The sequence below is a fragment of the Anolis sagrei genome, chromosome 11 (genome assembly GCF_037176765.1).
Source record: "Anolis sagrei isolate rAnoSag1 chromosome 11, rAnoSag1.mat, whole genome shotgun sequence".
NCBI classification, from domain to species: Eukaryota; Metazoa; Chordata; class Lepidosauria; order Squamata; family Dactyloidae; genus Anolis; species Anolis sagrei.
In genome coordinates this window covers 23,574,346-23,575,829 of record NC_090031.1, presented here as the reverse complement: position 1 = coordinate 23,575,829, position 1,484 = coordinate 23,574,346, and the positions used below count along the sequence as shown (strand labels likewise).

The 1,484-nt window shown below is 23.7% G+C and overlaps 1 protein-coding gene across 1 annotated transcript in view; it reads right to left on the bottom strand.

The window, feature by feature from the left end:
• AATF (apoptosis antagonizing transcription factor) overlaps positions 1-154 on the bottom strand; it is a 108,861-nt gene extending 108,707 nt beyond the window's left edge. The window contains exon 1 of the mRNA XM_060757024.2: positions 34-154. Coding sequence (XP_060613007.2) covers positions 34-121 — 88 coding nt within the window. The 5' untranslated portion in view covers positions 122-154. The remainder of the gene's footprint in view (positions 1-33) is intronic.
• Between the last annotated feature and the right edge of the window lie 1,330 nt (positions 155-1,484).

Below are 1,484 nucleotides of genomic sequence, written 5' to 3'. Positions count from 1 at the left end.
AGGCCAAGGGGGTGCTCTCCCCCGGGTCCTCACCATCCTGGGGGTCGTCTTCGGGGTCCTGCGAGGGGCGGGGAAGCGGGTTCAGGAGGCGCTCCAGCTCCTCCGCCAAGGGCGCCGCCATCTTCACCGGCCTGGCTTACCGGGGGTTTCTTTCCCGCCTCCTCTCCGGCCTCGCCGGGCGCGAGACTCCATTTCCCAGAAGCCCTCGCCATTGCCCAGCCCAGCCGAGGCTTCTGGGAGTTGAAGTTCCCCTGCTGTGAGGCGAGCCAATGAGGAGGCGGAGAAGGCGTCCCTCGCTGGAAAGCCAAACCTCTTGGGCCTCAGAGAGCATGCGCAGAATGTTTCTCTCACTACTATCATCACTATTATTTCATTTACCTATTTAAATTATAGTGCATCTTATTTTATTTACTATTTATTCTCTTATCCTATTTACCATTTATTATATTTATAATATATTACTTTATTTACTATTTATTCTATTATTTTATTTACTGTTTATGTATTTATTTTATATTATTCTTGTTTTACTATTTGTTATATTGATTATATATTATTTTATTAATATTTATTTTATTATTTTACTTATTATTTGTTATATTGATTATATATTATTTTATTAATATTTATTTTATTATTTCATTTACTGTTTATTGCATTAATTATATATTAATTTATTTTCTATTTATTTTATCATTTTACTATTTATTATATTGATTATATATTACTTTATTTACTATTTATTCTATTATTTTATTTACTGTTTATTGTAGTAATTGTATATTATTTTATTTACTATTTTTTATTTTACTTACTATGTTATATTGATTATATATTACTTTATTTACTATTTATTTTATTATTTTATTTACTATTTGTTATTTTTATTATATATTACTTTATATACTATTTATTCTATTTTATTTACTATTTATTATATTCATTATATATTATTTTACTATTTTTATTTACATTTATATTTTAAATTATTTTATTTACTATTTATTATATTATTTCATTTACAATGTATTATATATTTCTTTATTTACTATGTTTATTTACTATATTTATTATAAATTATTTCATTTACTATTCTATTTTATAAACTATTGCTTATATTTATTCTATATTATTTTATTTAATATTTATTCTATTATTTTATTTACTGTTTATTATATTTATTATATGTTATTTTACTTACTACTTTTATTTACTATATTTATTCTATATTATTTCCTATTTTTAATATTTGTTCTATATTATTTTGCTCACTATTTTTATTTACTATGTTTATTATAAAAAAAATTTACTATTCTATATTATTTTACTAACTATTTTTGTTTATTATATTTATTCTATATTATTTTATTTACTATTTATTCTATTATTCCATTTAATATTTATTATATTTATTCTATATTATTTTCCTTACTGTTTTTATTTACTATATTCTGTATTATTACATTTAATATTTATTATATTTA